This window comes from Echinops telfairi, unplaced genomic scaffold, assembly GCF_000313985.2.
Source record: "Echinops telfairi isolate 266 unplaced genomic scaffold, ASM31398v2 ScPeMD7_23;HRSCAF=83, whole genome shotgun sequence".
NCBI classification, from domain to species: Eukaryota; Metazoa; Chordata; class Mammalia; order Afrosoricida; family Tenrecidae; genus Echinops; species Echinops telfairi.
Window position 1 is genome coordinate 61,236,642 of NW_022103920.1, and position 19,557 is coordinate 61,256,198.

The 19,557-nt window shown below is 40.9% G+C and overlaps 1 protein-coding gene across 4 annotated transcripts in view; it reads left to right on the top strand.

Annotated features, from left to right (window-relative positions):
* Positions 1 to 19,557, top strand: part of PPP1R9A (protein phosphatase 1 regulatory subunit 9A) — a 337,964-nt gene that overhangs the window by 289,422 nt on the left and 28,985 nt on the right. For all 4 annotated transcript variants that reach the window (XM_045288700.1, XM_045288701.1, XM_045288702.1 and 1 more), the window contains one exon: positions 12,510 to 12,667. In XM_045288700.1, coding sequence (XP_045144635.1) covers positions 12,510 to 12,667 — 158 coding nt within the window. The remainder of the gene's footprint in view (positions 1 to 12,509; positions 12,668 to 19,557) is intronic.

Consider the following 19,557-nt stretch of genomic DNA (forward strand, 5'->3'; position numbering starts at 1 on the left):
GGGTGCTGTTCTAAGTAGCCAAGTGTTTGACCCCGGTGCCTTGTGCTTGTTAATGTCCTTGAGAACCTAACAGGCACTCTTAAACCAGCAAAATTAATGAACAATAGACAGACTAGGAAGACAGAATACAGAAGAAAATCAAAGGAGTCCACAGATTATTAGCATTTAAGAGGCTAGCAGGGTAGATGGTAGACTCATTAGTCATCAGTCAGTTCCAGCAGAGAGAGAAAAAAAAATATTTTTCAGGATTGTGTTGCACAGCAACAAAAATAAGGGAGGAAGGAATTGGTATGGTGGCTACATTTGGTCTCTTCTGGATCCTGAAGGCTGATTGCCCACAAGACAGCTGGCCTCTACTCTTTGTCCCCTTTGACTCTATTCTGACACCAGCCATCTCTCCTGTGGCCTCCCCTCCTGTGACTGGGTCTCATAGTTCATGGCAATGGCCGCACAGAACTCGCAGGCCATGCTCACGTTATGGCGTTTGTTAGGGAAGCGAATGGGTTACAATTCAGTGAGAATTGTTCAGGGTACAGTTGTTAATCAGCACAGTTTCCTCTCTGGAATGCCCACAGCCGACCTCTCCCTGGCTCACAGCCTCATGACCTAGCCAATGCCCTGCTCGAGCAAGGTTACGGAGCACTTTGGAGGCTGTTGAAAAAAGGCCCAAAGGGCATGCCACTCCACTGCCAGCTTCAGCACAAAGGCATTCAGGTCCAACTCCTTGGGTCAGCAAACACAGCTTCCCGAACTAAGTGCCCAGAGGCAGCCTACTCCACAAGCCAACCAACCTCCGGCCCGAAGCATCAGCTTTACCTGCTCTGTGGGCTAGGAAGTCCTCTGTTCCATCTCATGCTCTGGCTTCTGGCTCGGCTGCTCCTCCCCCTCTGCCAGTCCTCAGGTGTCACAGCTGTCCTCCTGGAGCACTGCATTCCTGATTCTTTCCTCTTGCTGGTAGTGAGATCCTCCCTCCTGCTTTTGAGCTGGCTGATTTTATACCCAGCGGGATATCAATCACAATTATCTGTGTTCACAACCACTCACAGCTGAATCATAATCTCATCAGTATCTTCCTCCACCTTCTTATCCAGACTCATCAGGAAAATGAAGTCCTTGAGTGGCAGTAACCAAGGCTCTGGCTAGGAAAGGCTATTCAATAATCCAGTGCATTATAGGTCGCCAGTAATGAATCTAACCAAAGATGCTCAAGACCCAGAGAAAGACATTAAAGACCTAAGTAATTTGGGAATGATGGGACATCTCAATATTACAAAAACTTCTATTGTGCCCCAAGTAATCTATATGCCCTGCACAATTTTAATCAGTTTGGGCAAGGTTTTAATTTCCTATAGTACTTGACAAGTATTTTCTAAAATGTTTATTGAAGAACAATTGGCCCAGCATAGCCAATGAATTCTTTAAAGATTTTTTTTACAGTTTGATTTTAATGTAATTCACATGTCATGCGATCTAATAGTTCAAATATATTAAAAAGAGTTGTGCACTTATCACAACCAATTTTAGGCCAGCATGTTCTTTAGGAAGGAGAAAATGTTCTTTCATTGATTATAAAATGGTATGGTCTAGCAATTGGCAGATAGAACAGTGCGAATGACTGACATACCCATGTCAGTGAGATTAGCACAGAGCCGAATATCTCCGAAGACTGGGGAAAGATGGCTTTTAAATGGTGCTGGGATTGGACCCTCACAACATTCTGTAGGAAGATAAGGCCCTCAATATGAAAAGATATTTGAACCAGAAGGGAATGCTTTGATTTCTTAAAGAAGACAACAACAATCCCAAATCATAAGAAAAGCGTGATTAAAAAAGCATGGACTATAGTCATATTAGGAGATGCTGGTCATCAAAGGGCACTATAAAATACACAACAAGAGAAGCCACCTGCTGGGAGAAGATATTTGCAGTGCGTCTAACTGAGGGGCAGAGGGTTGCCCTCTAGAAGAGACAGAGAACTCAGCACCAAGGAAAAGAAGCACATCTGGCCTCGTAGAAAAATGGACACAATGTGTAAGTAGGCAGTTGACAAGAGAAGAAGCCCTAGTGTCAGTGAACAAACGACAATGCTCAGTCCTATTAGTAAAAATAAAACCATTGGCAAGCAAAGCTTCACTGCAATGTGCTTCAATGTGATATGGGAAAAAGAGAGTCATGCATGTGTGGTGTCAACAGGAGCCGTAGTGGGTTAAGTGTTAGTTCAGTGGTTCTCAACCTTCCTCATGCCACGACCCTTACGACAGTTCCTCATGCTGTGGTGACCCCCAGCCATAAAATTATTTTCGTTGTGACTTCATAACAGTAATGCTGCTACTGTTATGAATCATAATATAAACATCTGATATGCAGGATATATTTTTATTGTTACAAATTGAACATCATTAAAGCATAGTGACTAATTACAAAACAACATATAATTATATATTGTGCAATATTTCTGTGTTTTCCAGTGGTCTTAGGTGACCCCTGTGAAAGGGTTGTTCAACCCCCAAAGGGGTCACGACCCACAGGTTGAGAGCCGTTGTGTTAGTTACACTGCTAACCGTGAAGGTTGCAGTTGCCACCTACCAGCCTCTCCTTGAGGCAAACTGAGGCGATCCACTTTTGTTAAGGTTTGCAGAACTGGAAACCCTACGTGAAGTCCTACTCTGTCCTACAGGGTCTTTATTAGAGGGTTTTTAAAAGAACAATCTCATATTCTCCAGTAAATTGGAAAATGTGCAGAATCATGACCCAGCAAGTTCACTTTTCTGTGCCAGTACAGCCCCCCACCCCTGGAAACTTGCCCATATATACTAAATCAGTCACAATAGCATCATTCTCAAGAGCTGTAGTACAAATCTAGTTAATCCTAGACACACCCTTCAAACTTATGTTGAGGAAACAAGCAAACAACAAAGAGGTTTACAGACTATTACGTGCACTACATTAACTGCATAAAGTCAGAAAGCTATAAGGATTACAGTGTAGGAAACTCTACAGTGGCCCTCTGCCCCATCGCATCCCTTTGATTCAGAATCGAGTAGATGGCGCACACAGCCCCACAGGGACACATTCATAGAACAATGAGGGGAGGAAGCAGGAGTCTACAGTCAGGCTTCAAAAGTATTCATGACTTTATGTTTTGGGCATGAGGGTAGGTAAGTATGATAGATGTACAGGGCGGCTTTGAAAAGTTCTTGGAAAAATGGAATGGAAAGATAATGGAATTTTTTCACCAACTTTTTGAAGCTCCCTTATAATATATAATTTAATAAAAAATATTAAAAAGGTAAAGTGAGAAAAAACATAAAATACATTTTTTTAGTTTAAAATAAGAGTTTAAGATTTAGTGAGAAAAAATTAATAAAGTCCACCAGCAGCCAGACATTCACATCACGAAGGAGGTTCTCGGGGACAGTGAGCTCCTCTAAAAAGGCCTTTTCTGCTAAGGGCATAATCCGGTGTTACTTTGTGTGACCTTTTCTTCCTCTTGAACCCTTGGTGTTAGTGGCTCTTTCCAGAGAGCTGTGGCTAGGAGACCAGGCCAGCCCCTAGCACCAGGGCTCTGATTTACTTCCCGGTAAGCCTGAGAGCACATTGAGAATCTACTTTCAGCACTGGGACCCAGAATTCAAAATAGGTTAGAGACACGTGTTGAAGGGAAAGTCAGTAAAAGGAAAGTGAGTGCTCACACTGCATTATGAGGGCTGTCTCCGACCAGCACATTGCATACAGAGCAATGGGGTGATTACTCCATGCTGTCACATTGTTTAGTCCTACCTGGGGTGGTGGTAGGGAGGGGTTGCGTGCGAAGGAATTTGGGAGCACATCCAGACTTTTTGTAATCATGCATACAGATATAATTGCCTGGTAAGCCTCCACAAGTTTAATTTTCCCTAAACAGATTGTTTGCAATTTTTTTATGCCCAATGAATAATTTTGAACATGAAATATTATTGAGTTGCACTCAACAGTGAACCTTCCTGCTAAACCATTATAGAAAACGTTTAATGAACAAGCTAGATGAATGAGAGATCGTTATGTATTGATTATTTTTCTGGCATATCATTAAGGTCAAAATTTGTCCTTTTACTCAAACAGCAAAGCACCCAAATTGCCTGTCTCCTTTGGTGCGTGTTTTACATCTGTCTACAGATCAGCTAAGACCTTTGCTGTCAAGCCATTGAGATGCTTACCAGGAGCTAACCAGCTGTCCGAGGGCAGCCCTCCTTCATTCCTATGCCTTCCCACAGCTTCATACCTCCCTGCAGTCACTGAGAGTTATAGTGCCTACTAGAAAATACCGGAAATTGTCAAGGTCAGAATGAGCTGTAACTTGATCATTTTCCTACTCATTTTAGGAAAAACTGACTCCTTTATATTTTATTTGGGCTTTCGGATCTTATTTACTTGCAGTAGAAATGTGAAAAGCTTTTAGTCTGCAGGCACTAAAGGCAACATTAACCTAAATGTAAAATCTAGGTCTTTTTCCAGGAAACTTTGTCAGACAGCAGCTTTATTTGGAAACATTTCTTACATTTTAGAAATGTAGCCAAATTCACTGTGAAATTCTAATTATTCAGAGTGGAACATACTACGTGTTTATATTAAAGAAAACTGGCCTAAAACAGATAGGTTTGGAAGTCATGGTGGAGGAATATGTATACCAGTAGGAAGAAGGAGATAATGCATGTAAGTAATATCGTTTTTTATATATGAGGCATGTGTGGACTCCCAGAGAGGTGGACCCTAGATTTTTCTTAAGGTTCTAGCAGACAAGAGGAAAACACCTTTGTTCACAGAGGTCACAATGCAAAATTAAAAACTGAGGAGCATTAAAAAAAAAAAAAAATCTAACCCATAGTCTTCAAGTCAATTCCAACCCGTAGTGACCCGTGGAACTGTCCCATCGGGCTTCGAAGGCTGGGGTCTGTAGGAAGCAGCCAGCCATATCGTTGTTGGAGCAGGTGGGATCTTCAAGCCGCAGATCATTTTTTGGTAAGCAGCCGAGTGCTTTAACCGCTGTGCCACCAGGGCTGCTTCTTAGGAGAGTGGTTGCTGGCTTGGACCCAATGGTGCTGTGTACAACCGAATAAAGCACTACTGCTTTCTGAGGAAGATGAGTGCCAGTAAATCTTGCTGTCCGGACTGTTCTGAGCATCCATACGTCCTATGGGTCGGTGCCAAGGACCGTGTCTCAGGAACTACAGCGTTCAGATCTCCAGGGCTTTTTGTTTTGCTTGGTTTGGTTTCTTTCACTGCAGGGCACTGAAACTCAGGTTATGACTGAGCCCGTTTAGGTGGACTTGAAGTAATGTGTTCGACTTCAACACTGTAATTGTCTTGCGACGTAGAGGAAATACATCCCACTTATCAGGAACCATTGGTGTTCGCTTTCTTGACTCCAATGAGCTTTGAGCATTAAAAAGTTATACAGATGTTTATTTTGGCTTTGAAATCAATGTTTGATTTCTTCAGAGCACCTAATCGACAACCTTAAATTTTAAATTGTTAAATTTGTATTACAAATCATTTTCAAGGGCCCATTGAATAGCATTGCGTTTCTGTTTACAAGCTATAGACCTGTGAATATTTAAAATCGCATTCATAACTTTGTTATACTTTTGGCTTATGGACAGCCTTCCCAAGTTCTTAAAGTTTTATGCATCTATTAAATTACACTTACAAGTATGGTGAACCTCACATTTCCATACATTTTCTAATGCTCCCCAGGTTCACACGATGTTTTCCAATTAACATGGCAATAATCATCTCAGGCAACAGTGGTTATTTTCTACCAAAGATGCCAGTCAAGCCTTAGATCTGAGTTCTTCTTACACTAACCAAGGAAGCTCTAGGATATAACATTAGGTGATTTGGGAAGTTGCCTGCTCAGCATGCCAGAGGTCACTAATATGCAAACAGACATTTTAATGGGGAGCTGATTAGATTCTTGTAAGCAACCCTGAGGGGAACCGTGGAAGCTTGCTTATTATTGTTATGTCAAAGGCACTATAATGACAAGAGAAGGACATTTATATATCCTACTCTCGAGACCCAACTCATGCAAGTGACCTCAAAATTCTACTCAGAAAACTCTTATCGTTCCCAGCCAGCTTGTGCATGTGAATGGAGTCCGTAGTTGTACAAAAGGTTGATGCACCGGCCTGCTCACCAAAGGTTGCAGGTCCAAGTCCACTGAGAGGTGTCAGAGAAGAAAGGCCAGGTGATCTATTGTGGTAGTTACTTAATCTGTTGTCAGTTTGAGACTTCAGAGTGAAGGGGTGGAGTTTAGTCTGTCAATCAGGTTGCAGCTTGATGCCCTCATTTGGAGCTGCTATGGAGATAAATAGCTCTCTGGAGGTGGGGCACACACGCACTCCCTGTGATATATTTGTGTGGACAAGACACATGGAGCTGTGCTAGAGCCCTGGAGCTGAAGGAGGCATGTGGAGACGTCTGCCAGTGCTGAGATACTTACACCACTGGATCCACAGGACTTCCCACCTACTGGCCTGTGATCTTCCTGCATTTGTCATCATTGCATGTGCTTCATGAGTCCGAAGAGGACTTTCTAGATTGGTATCAGACATGTGGGCTAGTATTGGACTTATGGACTTGATCTGGACTGGGCTGGGATGTTTTCTTAATGTACAATTACTCTTTATAGAAAGCTCTTTCTTATACACACATGAATGTCTAAGAATTTGTTTCTCTACCCGGACTAACACATCTATGTTCAAATAAAGCAGCTGCTGAACACCCTATGGAGACCAGACTGCTCTGACACGGATCACGATGAGCTGTCATCAACAGCATGGGAGCTAGCTTACTCATCTGACTAGATTTTCACACTTCTTTGGCTTTTAGGTTCTATTGATGTCTTTTCTGCTACATTCTAAAGACATTTGGCACAGAATCCTGAGATACTTAAACATGTTTCTCTTTCTGAATCTATACGCTGTGTTCTTTCATATCCTCAGGGTCCTGTGGCCCTTACAACTGTTTTAAATGATACTGGATGGAATTTGAGACATTTCACAGAATGTTTTATTTGTTTGTTTGTTTTCCTGGCATGCAGCCCATAGGAGCCATTCTAGTGTCATGGCCGACGAGGCATTGCTAAAAGCTAGCTATCAGGCTTTGGAGCCCTCTGCCTTCTGAGAACAGGAGTGGAGCTTGAAGAAGCCTTAAGTTAGCTATCAGACTGCACCAGAAAACACTAAGTTAAACAAATCACTAAATTACATTTGACTCACTGCCCGTTTGATGAAGACTCATAGCGACTCTATACCATGGGGTAGAGTGGTCCTTGTGGGTTTCTGAAATGGTTACTCTATGGGAGAATGGTCAGATAAATTGTTTAAAATTACACTTATTGATAGATAAAACAGGAATCCCTTAATATGTTTCCTGTGGTTGCCTTGTGGTTCTCAGCCCAACACTCAACCTTTTATACCACCAGCCAGTGCTCCCTGAGTTCCCAATACAGGGTGCAGAAGAAGTTTAAGCATGGCAAATAAGATTAAAGTACAAGCTAACTGAATCTCCTAGTTGACTGCTTCCTTCACAGATAAGCATCATTACCTTATTAGGTGTGAAGGTGCACCTTTCCAGTTCTTATTTTAATGCAATTATACGCATACATTTGGTTTGGAGAAATGTACTTTATGCTAGTTCCTTGTAAAGTATGACAAATGAGCGTTCAGTACTCTTCTGCAGTCACTTGCTGACCTTTCCATCGGGTGCGCTTTACGTACCAGTCTTCCTTCTTGAACCCGTGCGTCCCCACGAACGCATTTATTCCTCAGGAACAGGCAGATGTTATTATGCTGTCATCATGCGTGTTTCAGCAGAAGATCCGGAGGGACAGGAAGGTTAAGTAAATGGCTCCATTGGGGGCACAGCCGCCTGTCTGGATTCCAGTTGAAGAAGACTAAGTCCTGATGGACTCCTCTGTGACCGGTTGACCTCCTGCCTCCTGCTCACAGCCTGATCAACCCACAGCCCAGTGGGCCTGCCTCTCATGAACTTTCAGGGACTGTGAATGAGATGCAGATACGGTTTATGTGAAAAATGCCACTGAGAGCTTCATTATGCTCCACATCGAGGAGGATAATAGCAGGAGCAAGGCAGAGCACTGGTGTGAGCTGTGACGGCTTGTCCCGCTGATTTGGAGAGAATCAGGCTCATAAAAATGCGGGGCCAGATCCATTGTTATGCCACCCCATTCCGCTCCCTCCCTGGCGGCCGGCCTGTATCTGATCCGCGCCAGCCTTCCATTTACGTCAAAAGGAACGTCAATCCAGTGAAAAAGATGAAATGATTCACAGCACTGCTGCAGGGAACTGGCCTCGGGGTAATATGATATATAGCATCCTAATTTCACAGATCATTTTTCATAACAGCTGCTAAACTCTCCATCGAAGCCATTAAATTCTTTTTAAAGGACCCAATTTGAAGCAATATTGCAACAAGTCTTAAGATGCCAGTAGAGTGGGGCTGAGTTCCACCCACTCAAAGCTCCCAGAGCATTAGGTAGTTTATATCTTTCTTTATCTGTGAACTGTTCACTGACCCGCTTGAATGGGCTCTTCTTTCGTCTCTCCAGCGGCATGTGAGTCAGGAATCTGGCTATTTCCAAGACAGAATAAAAAGGAAAGCAGAGAAGGGGAAAGGAAAAGTTCCCCGGCCCATGATATGCGAACTAGCAAGGGCGCAGCTCGAGAGCAGTCCTGCTATCACTGATTCAGATGGTTGCTGGGGACGCTGGGCCACTGATGCCTTTGTGGTCAGCAGCAGGTCCCTCAGGCAAGGCGCAGCCAGTTGGGTTTCTCAGGCCACATTATCATCCACAAAACTGACAGCTCGCTTTTGTTTTGTTTTTTTTTTTAAAGTAAGAATTGTGTTCCTTGGATAAAAATACAACCCCTCAATTGTTCTGTTATCATTTAAATTTGGGGGGCTGTCTGCTTCTGGGGATTGTGCTAAGCAATACCCTGAGAGGAGGTTTTGTTTGGACGATAAAAACTAAGCAGAGGACTTGAAGGAGGCAAGAGGTTGTGAGCTGATTGTCAGACTTGAGAGCGACTAAGTTCACTTCTGAAGACCGAGCTCTGCCCAGGCCCGCTGCAGAGTAACTGTGGATCTAAACTAGTGTGGAGAGCAAATGTTTTGAGGATGATGAGGGCAATGAGTGTACAAATGTGCTTTACACAGCTGATGTATGTATGGATTGGGATGAGTTGTATGAGCCCCTAATTAAACGATAAAAAAAATAGTGTACTGTTCATGACCTCCTCTATAAGAGCAATGAGATGGAATCTCTCAGGTTCTCTTGAGCTGCAATAGTCTGACTTGTACGTATCTGGTGGGGAAAGGGAGCTTTTCGGCGGCCAATAGGTCACCTTTCTTGATACCCAGCAGCCAAGCGCACAAGACACATCTTTTCTTTGTGTCTGCTCATTTCTCCTCTAACTGATGACCCTAAGGGAGATTGGCCTTCCCAGTGTCTTTGCTCTGTGATAGTCAACTTGTTTCACTGTAAAAAATAAACCCGAACCAAACAAAAACTATCACTTTTGTAGAAAATTAATAATTTTCTCAGTATTGCCTATTGAAAACATGGGGTTTTTAGACTAATCAAATCTATGCATGTTTTTAGAACCTATATCACTGAACTCTATCAGCATTGAAACCTTGTGATGGTATCAGTTATTATGTCTGTTTGTTTGTTTTCCAACGGTAGCACAATATGAAAGCCAGAGAACTAAAATCCTCATGTCAGTTCCTCAGTTAGATGGGAGGTAGGACAAGTTACTCAAGGTAGCTGAACTCCAGCTTAGGAAAAACACTCTTGGCCACTGTTTTTCTTGAGGAGCAACTAAGATGAGGAATATGACAGTGAGAGGGTGCGGTCCAAATATTAAATACTTAACAAATAAAACATGCAGGTATTAACTGTATTACTGCTTTGTCTATGTGGCATCTCATATGGTTTGTAAGTCAACAAGAGCTGTAGTGTTGGTTTTTCTCCCAATTATCACAATTAATGAATTCTAACAGGTTGCTGCAAATTTGGATTTTATTAAAAGGAGGAAATTAAAATGATCAAAAGGCTATTTTTTTTCTCCGTTGACAGGTTGTCCTCCTTCCAAGACATATTTGTTTGTTGTTCTGGCAGTCAGTACTCTGAGTATATTCTTTGCAAACACCACAATCCGAATGCATTCATCCTTACTCAGCCTTCCTTATCTGTTGTTCGCCTTTTACATCCCAATGAGGCAGCTGAAAAGACTGTGCCTTAGATCAGGCACACCTTAGTCCTCAAAGTGACATCTGAGCACTTCAACACTTTAAAAAGATGTCGTGCGGCACATTTGCCCACCGTAATACTGGCAGTTACCATAGAATCACACCGGGCCCATGGTGACACTAAGCACAACAGAAGCAAACACTGCCCGGTCCTGTGCTAGCCTCACAAGTGGTCCTATGCCGGAGCCCATTGCTGCAGTCCCTGCGCCAAGCCATCTTGTTGGGGGCCCTCCTCTTTTCACCACCTGTTCACTTTACCAAGCTTGATGCCTTTCTCCAGGGATTTGTCTTTCCTGACAATAAGTCCAAAATAAGTAAGACAAAGTCGCCATCCTTGCCGCTAAGGAGCACTCCGACTTCCAGACCAATGTGTCCTTTTCGCTCTTGCAGCATTCTTCCCCAGCACCGCAGTTCAAGTGCACCGGCTCTTCTGGGTCTTTGTTCACGGTCCAACTCTCACGTGTATGAGGCAATGGACAAGACCATGGCTTGGGTCAGGTGCATGTTGGTCCTCAAAGAAACATTCTTGCTTTTCAACACTTTAAAGAGGTCTTAGGCAGCAAATGTATCTACTACAACACATCCTCTTGAGCTGCCTTTGGACATTTTCTGTTCAGCTGTCTGACTGCATCATTTCTTCCCCTTGCCTTAGCTGTGCTGTGATTAAGAGCAAGTTTCCGAGTCTCTTCTGACATCCACTTTGATCTTTTCTTTCTTGTCTTCTTAATGACCATTGCTTTCTTCATGAAGGATTCTCTTGATGTCCTTCCCCGGATCACTATGTCCTCTGTCGTTACTGTTCAATGAGTCAACTCTGTTCTTGAGATGTTCTGAAAATTCAGGTGGGTGTACTCAATAGTCACATTTAGGCTCTTGAGTACTTGATTTAACTTTCCCAGCTTCAACCTGTACTTGCATGCTGATGGTCTGTCCCACAGTCATTACCTGGCCTGGTTTTAGCTGAGATTCAGCTTCTCTATGGTCTCTTCACGTAGAGGTGGTCAATTTGATTTCCATGTATGCCATGCACTTCCATGTCTTCCATCTGGAGAAATCCACATGTACAGTCGCCATTTGTGTTATTGAAAAAAGGTAATTTTCCAGGAAAAAGACATTGGTGTTGCAGAATTCTATCATGTGATCTCCAGCTTCGTTTTTATCACCAAGAACATATTTTCCAACTACCGTCCCTTCCTCTTTGTTTCCAACTTTGGCATTCCCATCACCAGTAATTACCAACGCATCTCGGTTGCATGTTTGATTCATTTCAGACCAACGGTGGCAGAATTCTTCCATTTCTTCATCACTAGCTTTAGTGGTTGGTGCATAAATTTGAATAATAGTTGTAGCCATGCTACTACTAAATTAAGTACTTGTGATTGTTTTGATAACCTGACCTTGTTAAGTGGTTTTATTTCTCAGTTGCCTTAAATTTGCTTTTGAATTAAAATTTTTACTGATATTTTTAATGAATTTATTATTGTGCATTAGTTTGGAAGGTTTTCATTTCATACCATCAACTCGGCATCCAAGAGTTCAACCCCCTCATCAAACCCACTCCCCTATTCTATGACACCCTCCCCTCCCCCTCCAGTTCATTTCTCCTTCTTATAGAATTTCATCCTCTCTTTCACCAAAGTGAGTGATGAATTAATCCCTCAGTGGTGTTCCTAGAGCATTCAAAGGAGACACTACACTTTCAGAAATTTTGTTTTAGGTAAGAAAAAGTAATACCAAAATGGTAAAAAAAGTGAACTCATATAGTTTAGTATTTATACTGATGGTTACATTCTATGGCTTACATTTGACCTTACAAATTGACTTGATTTCTATGATGTCTGAACCTGGATACATGTATCCCTTTTATCTTTGTTCACCGAGCACTCAGACATGCATACATATGAATACAAATCAGGGGTGGGTTTTGTGCTATTTTACCTTTGGGTGTTTGATTTATGTGGATGTTAGACTTAGCTTTAGAATTAGTTTTGCGTTTTGGCATTAAACATTTTATCCAACCTCTCATTGCTTCCTTTGTTACTCCTGGCATATCAGGCAGGCCGTCACGATTGCCACCTGTGCTTGCCTGGTGTGACTGATAACCCTGAGGTTTAGTTGTTGGTGTCTGTGCGTCTCATTGTCAGTCTTCCCTCCAAATTTCTCTTATGAATTCTTTTCCAATATCCTTGTCTTAGACTTGAATGAAGCGGTCCCAGAGACGGAACGTCTGGATTCAAAGGCCCTGAAAACCCGGGCCCAGCTCTCTGTGAAGAACAAACGCCAGAGGCCCTCCAGGACAAGACTCTGTGACAGTGTCAGCTCCACGGATGGGGAGGACAGTCTTGAGCGCAAGGTGAGCACCTCGACTCATTTCCGATGAGCAGTTTCTACAGCTGACCGGTGACAATGGTTTTTCTGCAACCAGGTTCTATGACCTAATTGGAAAGAACTGGAATAGTTCATTTTTTAATCTCCTGAAGTATTACCTCAACTTGATATCTTGTTCTAGTTTAACTGGTCTTTCTGTTCAGTTGATGAACCAGCCAAGAGCATGATCCATATGGTTGCATTGCACGATGGTACTTTGGTGTTCAGCTGTTGGTTTTATTGAGGGGGAAATAATGCGTGTGCAATAACTTCATTTTCTATGTCTTAGGGATCTACAGTGCTAGCTACAATGGTAATATGGTCAATTGTTGTGAACTGTGCACTCTCATCTGTAAACCAGCAAAAAAAACAAACCACAAAGGTTTTCCTGGGTATTCACTAACAAAAGGATGTTTTTATTTCAAAGTGAGTATTACATGGAGCTGATACTCAGTAGCGCAGCCCCCTTTGTAATCTCTTCTACCAACCGCCGTCACACAGTTTCTATAACCACACGCATATTACCAAATCGCTTCTGCCCAAGGGTTTGAGAACTTCTTCTCCAGAATCAGACTCCGGGGCTCTGCCCCTCGGGCCAGTGGCTGGCAGCGCACCACCCTTCCCGCCTGACAACCTAGCTGAATTGGAAGACAGACAGCTGCGCCCAGAAAGGGCGTCTTTCTCCTCGACGCGTGGAGCCTCTTCGCTCTCTTCTCCATCAAAATCTGACCAGAGTATGGAGGAAGCTCCTTGCCACCGTCAAGCCACCACCAAGAATGTTACAGGAAAAAGGTATTGATGATTGTATCGCTGTTTGCTTTTACTTTGACTAACTTCACTAACATCTTGGCTTGTACACTGTAAAAATGGGCGTATTTATAAGTCCTTTGTCTCCTCACCACCAATACTTAGTATTCCTTTTATATTGTGAAGTAAAGCGAACCCGCTCCTCATTATTCTTTTTAAATCTTTTCCAATCTTGCTAGTATTTTTTTAATCATATCTGGTTTCTACAAGTTTACTACTGAAGAGAATTATTGGGCCTTCTGGAGATCTCTTAGAATAGCAGCCAAGAGGTTCAGTAAACATCAGCATCATCATATAGAAGAGGCAGGGAGACTATGAAGAGTAAAGCTGTGTAGACCTTAAAAGCACTGATGGGTTTTTAATTTAATGATAAGGTTATATGAGGGGCTTTCAAAAAGTTAATGGAAAAGTGGAATTAAAAGTAATGGGGGACATTTTCTTTTTTGAAGCCCCGGTGGCTTCCTGGTCACACGTGGACTGCTAACCTCTAGGTCAGCCCTTGAAATCACAAGTCGCTCCTCAGGAGAAAGATGAGTCTTTCTGCTTCCCATAAAGAGTGACAGTCTTAGAAACCCACAGGGGCAGTGCTACTCTGTCCTGTAGAACCGATAGGCATCAGAATGAACTCAAGGGCAGTGAAATGGTGATCCGTCAAGTTACATTAAAAAACAGTTGCAGAAGAACCCATCAGAAGCATTGCACATGAAGACCTACACATAACACAAAAACAAAACATACTTTTTTGGTGTTTATATGTTTTAATTTTACTTACACATTTAAACTGTAACCCTAATCCCATTACTCCTCAACTTTGTTTTACACCTAATATTTTATGAACATTTCTCCAGAGCAATAGATATAGATTTAAATAGCAAGAGCACCTTCTCTAGTGAGCCTGCCCTGTAATCTAGACAAGTCTCTCACTACGGGATTAGTGAAAATTCAGTCTGTGACCAGTTTGTTTGTTGGCTTGCCATGACAGAAAATAATACAGCAAGCATTCCTCCACATGCATTCTTATTTATAGAACTTTCATTTCTGTAGAATCGATTTCTAGAAAGATGGATTAATTTAGTCAGCATATTGTATTCACAGGAAAATGTATAACTTTGAATCTTATTATTATTAAAAATTAAATATTGAAAGTATATAAGTATTCAGGATAATAGGAAAGGAGTAACAGCCCCTTTCTACAAAAAGATTAAAAAAATAGAAATGAGAGAATTATAAAAATATGCACTGAGATTAATGAGTTGTCCTTGAAACTAAAAATCTGTTTTGTCTTCTTTCCTACCCCCACACAAAACTTAGGAAAAGTATGTACATTTTTTCAAGATAATTAGTAGCCCTATGGAATGTGGGATAAGAGAGAAATAGAGGGAAAATACTGCATTACAAATCAGAGAGCAGATATAGGGACTTAAAGAATTATTTTTAAAAGTATGATAACTTTATGACAGTCTATTGGAAAAATCTAGTGGAAATTGAAGCTTTCCTCTCAAAATGTAAAATACGGATCGTTCTCTGCATTACAAATAGTTCTATTTCTAAATTTGTCTTAAAATGTAATTTATATATAAGTCAAAATGGTGTGGTTTGTATCTGCCACCCACTTGTCTTAGTGTAGAATGCACTTTTATATGCATAGAAAACATTAAAGAAACATTTTAAGATAACAGCTCGTTTTCACACAACAATACAGTAGTAATGATAATGTTTTGATGCACACTGTAAAGTATCACCCATTTTTTAAAATTAGGAATCATTGTATGAGCTTCAAATTTTTTATAGGTTTTACAGAGCTTGGTTTGTAACTACAGGTTGTATAGAAGTTGAACATTCAAAACCTAAGGACTGCCTGTACTCAAATTAACTTAAGAAGAAGAAAACCAGGACAAAACAAAAGCTATAGAAATCTGGAAAATAAGTTTCATAATTGCCATTTCATAAAGCACAGGCCCAGTTGTTTTATAACTGAATTCTGACAAACATATACAAATGGAGAGGCTCTGTTTTCTTTATTTAACTGGATGGCACAAACACGATGTACTCAGTTCGAATACACTCAGAGGCCTCTCAGCAGGATAGCCTGGCAGCCTGTTCTCAAGCACCCATAGTCATTGAGAGCCCTACGAAATACAGTTCTACTCAGAAAAACACAGGGGCTGCCATTGCTTGGAGTAGACTTGACAGCAACTTGTGTTTTACATAAACCACTTCAGGTAGAGCATCTCCCTTTTCATTAATGCAGCCACAATCTTAAAAACTAATAAGATTGCACAAAAGAAAAAAAATCGAGCAAATCGTGATTTCTTTTAAATAGGATGCTAATAAATCAACATAGACTACTAGACTACATCACCCAGTTGAGATGAGTTTAGAACTGTGATATGAGGTATAACATAAGAAAACACAGCAATCAAAATCAGACCAATAAAAGATGTGGTGCTCTCTATTAGTAGACATTGTGCTATCTATTAATAGGCATTAAAAATGCATTTGATGTCATTCTTCAGACCCTTTCATAAAACTTGTTAAGTAAAATTTGGATCAGAAGAGGGTAATTTCAACACTGGTGGCACACTGCAGAAATTGTGCCCCTCTGACCCCACCACACCGAGGTGAAGCACAGGGTGAACACTGAGGGCGTGCAACTGAACAGCAGGGGAGCAGAGCAATGAAGTCCCCAGCGAACACCACAAATGGACTGTGGGGCCAGGGGATGGCATCCCATCAGATTGGACTGGAAAACACTCGTAAAGATCAACAAATAGACCTTGAACCATTTATAGGCTTTTCTTTTCTTTTTTTTGGTCATTGGCTTTTGTTGCTGTTGGAGCTATTGTTTTATTTTCTATTGTTCCTTTTTTTTTTTTTTTGCTCAGTCTTGTGTTTGTGCATATTATTTTCTCTGCATGTCTATCTAGATAAGATAGGTGGGATAAACAAGGGGGAGCAGAAAACACCTGGATGACAGTTCCAGGGGGACATGGGAGAGGGGGAGGCGGGGGAAAAGAAGTGGGTTTTGACAAACCCAGGGACAAGGGAACAGCAAGTGACCAAAAATTGATGGCAAAGGAGCGTGTAAGAGGTCTTGCAGGGCTTGATCAAGGGCAATGTGTCCGAGAGGAATTACTGAAACCCAAATGAAGGCTGAAAATGATTGTGGGACAAGAAGGAAGTAAAAGGAAACAGAGAAACTGATTACAAGGATCTACATATAACCTCCTCCCTTGGGGATGGACAACAGAAAAGTGGGTGAAGGAAGACGTCGGACAGTGTAAGATATGACATAATAATAATTTGTAAATTATCAAGGGTTCATGAGGGAGGGGGTAGCAGGAAGGAAGGGGGTGGAATGAGGGGCTAATATCAAGGGCTCAAGTAGAAAGCAAGTGTTTTGAGAATGATGATGGCAGCAAATGTACAAATGTTCTTGACACAATAGATGGATGTATGGATTGTGATAAGAATTGTATGAGCCCCCAATAAAATGATTTTTTATAAAAAGGAAACAGAGGAAAGAACTAGGAGGCAAAGGGCATTTATAGAGAGCTAAATATAGGCATGTACATATGTAAATATATTTATATATGACAATGGGGAAATAGATGTATGTACATATATTTATAGGTTCAGTATTAAGGAAGCAGATGGATGTTAGGCCTCTACTGAAGTATTCCCTCAATGCAAGAGCACTTTGTTCTATTAAACTGGCATTCCATGATGCTTACCTTCCCGACATGGTCGCTGAAGACAAAGTGGGTGTGTAAGCAAATGGGATGAAGAAATCTGATGGTGCCTGGCTATCAAAAGATATAGCATCTGGGGTCTTAAAGATTTGAAGATAAACAAACAGCCATCTAGCTGAGAAGCAACAAAGACCACATGGAAGAAGTACACCAGCCTGTGATCATGAGGTGTTGATGGGATCACTTACCAGGCATCAAAGACCAGAACAAAAAATCATAATTTGAATGAGGTGGCGGGGTAGTGTGGAGTGGAAGCCCAAAGCCAATCTGTAGGCAACTAGATGGACCCTCTTACAGAAGGGTCGTGGGGAGAAGACTGGCCAATCAGGGTGCAGTATAGCACCAATGAAACATACAGCTTTCCTCCGGTCCTTTAATGCTTCCTCCCCCCCCACCCCCACCCCATTATCATATCCTTAATTCTACCTTACAAATCTGGCTAGACCAAAGCATGTACATGGGTACAGATAAGAGCTGGAAACACAGGGAATACAGGACAGACAAACTCCTTGGGACCAATATTGAGAGTTAGCCATACCAGGAAGGTAAGGGGAAGGTGGGGGAAGATAGGGGAACCAATCATAATGACTGATCGATAACCCCCTTCCAGGGGGGTGGACAACAGACAATGGCATAAAGGGAGACATCGGACAGTGCAAGACATGAAAAAATAATAATTTATAATTATCAAGGATTCATGAGGGAGGGAGGGAGGAGGGGGAAGGAAAGGGGAAAAAAGAGGAGGTGTTATCAAGGGCTCAAGTAGAAAGAAAATGCTTTGAAAGTGATGATGGCAATGTATGTACAAATGTGCTCGACACAATGGATGGATGGATTGTGATGAGCTGTACAAACCCCAAATAAAATGATTTAAACAAAAATAAAAAAAAGAAGAAGGTCATTTAAAAAATATTTACCAGAGACTAACCCAAAGCATTAAGTGACTAGTTCTAAAGCCAACTGCACCTCAGTGTAAGACATGAGCCAGTAGCATCACTATTTTGAAGAATTTATTAATTTCAGAAAAGCAGTTAAATAATCAGTAGAAATTTTGTAACAGAAGAGAGAGAGGTATCTGTATTGGAAGATTATATGATTGCTATCTCTAGATGATAAAGTAGATAGCTATAAAAGAAATATATAAATTTGATAACCTGATGTGCAGTAGGGTGACATGTCAGCAACTTCCTTTCAAATTAATTTTTAAATGATTGGATTAATGGATGGCAACATGATAAGTCAAATATGAAAAAGTGGAAATTACAGAACCTATGGAGTGGATATATAGATGTTTACCACAAATTTCTTTTCATCTTTTTTTTTGTTTTGTTTTTTTAATGAGTGGCAAAAGAAACATCTTTTCTCTATATACTAGTTTAGTCTTTTACTGCAACAGACTAGAGCATTTAAATGCAGATCCATATATACAGGGAAACTTAATTTCTGATAGCTGCATGGTTAGATGAATGAGGAAAGGATAACATTTTAAAGAAATTTTCAGAGAAAAATGAGAATTTACATATTTTAAATTTTTATTAGATTCCCCCATCCCAATCTCACATTATGCAAAAACATCAACTCAAAGTGGATTGAAGACTTAACTGTAAGAGTAGAAACTATGAAACTTTTACAGTCAATACTGTAAAACTTCAAAAAATATTTTTATGACTTCATGGTAGGGAAGGATTTCTTAAACAAGACTCAAGAAGAGCAAACGAGAAAAAGATTGCTAATTGACAAAATCAAGTTATATTAAAATTAGGAACTTCCATTTCTCAAAAGACATAATAAAGAAACCCACAAATATGGATACATTTTTATATACATGAAACTGACATAAATTAGTATCTAGATTATGTAAATAGCTTATGAATCACTGAGAAAAGATAACAAGAATAAAAGCATAAACCCCAAGAGAGAAATGCATAAATACCTTCACAAAAAGCGAAATCCAGTCAAAACACATATGACAAGGTGTTCAACCCCACCAGTAATCAGGAAATTGTGAAATTAATCCAGATAAGATAGCATGTAACAGAGTGCCAAATTTACTAAGAATTCTGATGTTAATATTGATTTAGCAAGAATTGGTGAATACATGAAACAACCAGAAATCTAATAATCTGCTGATAGAAATAATGAATTGACATACTAAGCAATTTGGAAACGAAAAAGATTGCAAACATAGCTTTTGATCCAACAAGTCTTCACTTGTTCATATATCCAAGAAACAACCTGCCCATATACAAGGATCATGTACAAGAACCATGTACAAGGACCATGTACAAGGACCATGGACAAGGACCATGGACAAGGA